The sequence below is a fragment of the Octodon degus genome, unplaced genomic scaffold (genome assembly GCF_000260255.1).
Source record: "Octodon degus isolate 3935 unplaced genomic scaffold, OctDeg1.0 scaffold00030, whole genome shotgun sequence".
In the NCBI taxonomy this organism is placed as follows: Eukaryota; Metazoa; Chordata; class Mammalia; order Rodentia; family Octodontidae; genus Octodon; species Octodon degus.
In genome coordinates, this window is record NW_004524606.1 from 10754023 (window position 1) to 10755984 (window position 1962).

The 1962-nt window shown below is 45.3% G+C and overlaps 1 protein-coding gene across 1 annotated transcript in view; it reads right to left on the bottom strand.

The window, feature by feature from the left end:
- Positions 1-430: 430 nt before the first annotated feature.
- The window catches only part of Shq1 (SHQ1, H/ACA ribonucleoprotein assembly factor), a 121473-nt gene continuing 119941 nt past the window's right edge, over positions 431-1962 (bottom strand). Inside the window, exon 11 of the mRNA XM_004629545.3 lies at positions 431-1729. Coding sequence (XP_004629602.1) covers positions 1189-1729 — 541 coding nt within the window. The 3' untranslated portion in view covers positions 431-1188. The remainder of the gene's footprint in view (positions 1730-1962) is intronic.

Sequence of the window (1962 nt, forward strand, 5' to 3'; positions counted from 1 at the left end):
TGGACATCCTGCAGCCTCAGCATTCCCTCCCCCAGTGCTGGGGTTATAGGTGTGCACCACCATGCCCAGCCCTAGAGCTTCTGAAAATTTTAGATATATATAGAAGCCACCACATTGCCCAGCCACTCCACGCCCAGACACTTACCTCGGAGACAGGAAAGCACAGGTCTACACAAAGACTTGCACACAAATGTTCAGACCAGCTTCATCTGTTGATCTTTTTTTAATCTACTGATTTGGTATAGGGGCTTACTACACAGTTCAGACTCATAGTGATCCTCCTGTTTCAGTGTCCCCAGTGCTGGGATTACAGGCTTGCGCCACCATACCTGGTTTCCCTGGCTGGCTCAGCATGGGGCTGGCATGGCATAGGGCACAGGGGAATGAACCTGGGTCCTTGCACTTGCCAGGCAGGTGCTTCTGCTGCTGATCTATCTCCCCAGCCCACAAGAGCTTTCTCTGTAACACCACTGAACTGGAAATGACACAAATTCCTATCAGCAGCTGAATGAACAAATCTATTCAATGAAATAATATTCAGCAAGGAAAAGAAAAAAAAAAAAACTCTTGACACAGATCAATCTCAAAATACAGAGTGAAGTAAGCCTGATGAAAAAATTGTACCAATTGCATAATTCAATTTATATAAAATTCTAGGAGATGCAAACCACTATATAGTGACACAGGCAGCTTGGTGATTGACTGGGGGATGTAGGTGGGTGGCACCTGGCCAGGCAGGAGGAGAGGATAACAGAGGGATACAACCACCTGGGGGTGATGGGGGAGGCTCTTTACCCTGGTTGTGGAGGTGTTGTCATATGCTGTAATCATATGTCACTACTTATCACATTACACATTTCAAGTGTGACCACTTTCCTATATATCAAGAACACCCCCATAAAACTAAAATAAGTGTATTAATGAGGTTACATTAACCTCTGCACTCTAGATTCCAGTAGAATTGTTATTTTCATTATTAAGTATTAGTTACACTTGGAAAAAGGACATTAGAACTTTATTTTTCAAGTTACAACAAGAAAACTAAAAGGTATAAACATTCCACAAGGTATAAACTATAAAACAATGTGATATATACAAAGAGAAGCACAGAGAAAAAAGGAGCTCTAATTCAGCAGATGAAACCAAAGCTGATCGAATTCCCTACCTTGAACAAAACCTGTGAGTCATTCATTCAGCATCTGATGCTTCACTGCCCTGCATGCTGCTGTGGCTCACAGCAGTGGTGCCCTCGGGCTGGGCCACCTGAAGTGTGGCCCTCAGCTGCTCCCCAAGTTCCTCGATGAGAGGCCTGAGGGCTTGACCAGGGGTGTCCACACAGGCTACGCCATCCCTGACAGGCCGGGTGCTGACAGGCAGGGCACTGCTCGCTGCTTGGAGAAAGGGGCCAAGTGGAGAAGTCACCGGCGCACCCTGGCTCCCGCTGAGCTCCTCAGCAGCGGAATCCTCAGTGCCCGGTGAAGGCGTGCCCTCTGATTCCGATTCCGAGTCCGATTCCAATTCCGACTCTGACTCCGACGACCCTGAGTCACCTGCCTCAGGGCTGGAGCCAGGAGCCGGTGGGGATGCAGAAGGGGCCACTTTTCCAGCAGCTTCCTCCTCCTGGACAAGACGTGCAGCTGTTTCCAGCTCTTCCAGCTCTAACCCCAGTTGGGCCTTGGTCAGGGAGGCTTCTTTCAAGGCTTTGGCAAGAGTGCTCAATTTTTTAGACCTTGAAAATGATTTTAAGAAGAAATATTAGTACTGTTTATTAATTACTCTGGGAGCAACAGAGTAGAGTTAGAAAAAAAAACCACCACTACCAACTGAATCTATACTTCAAATGAGACACCAGGATAAATACCCCCACAATCAAAAGATATGTATGTTTTTATTTTTATTTTTTTATTTTATTTTATTTTATTTTTTATTTTTTTTTCTACAGTTTTATTGATAAACATATAG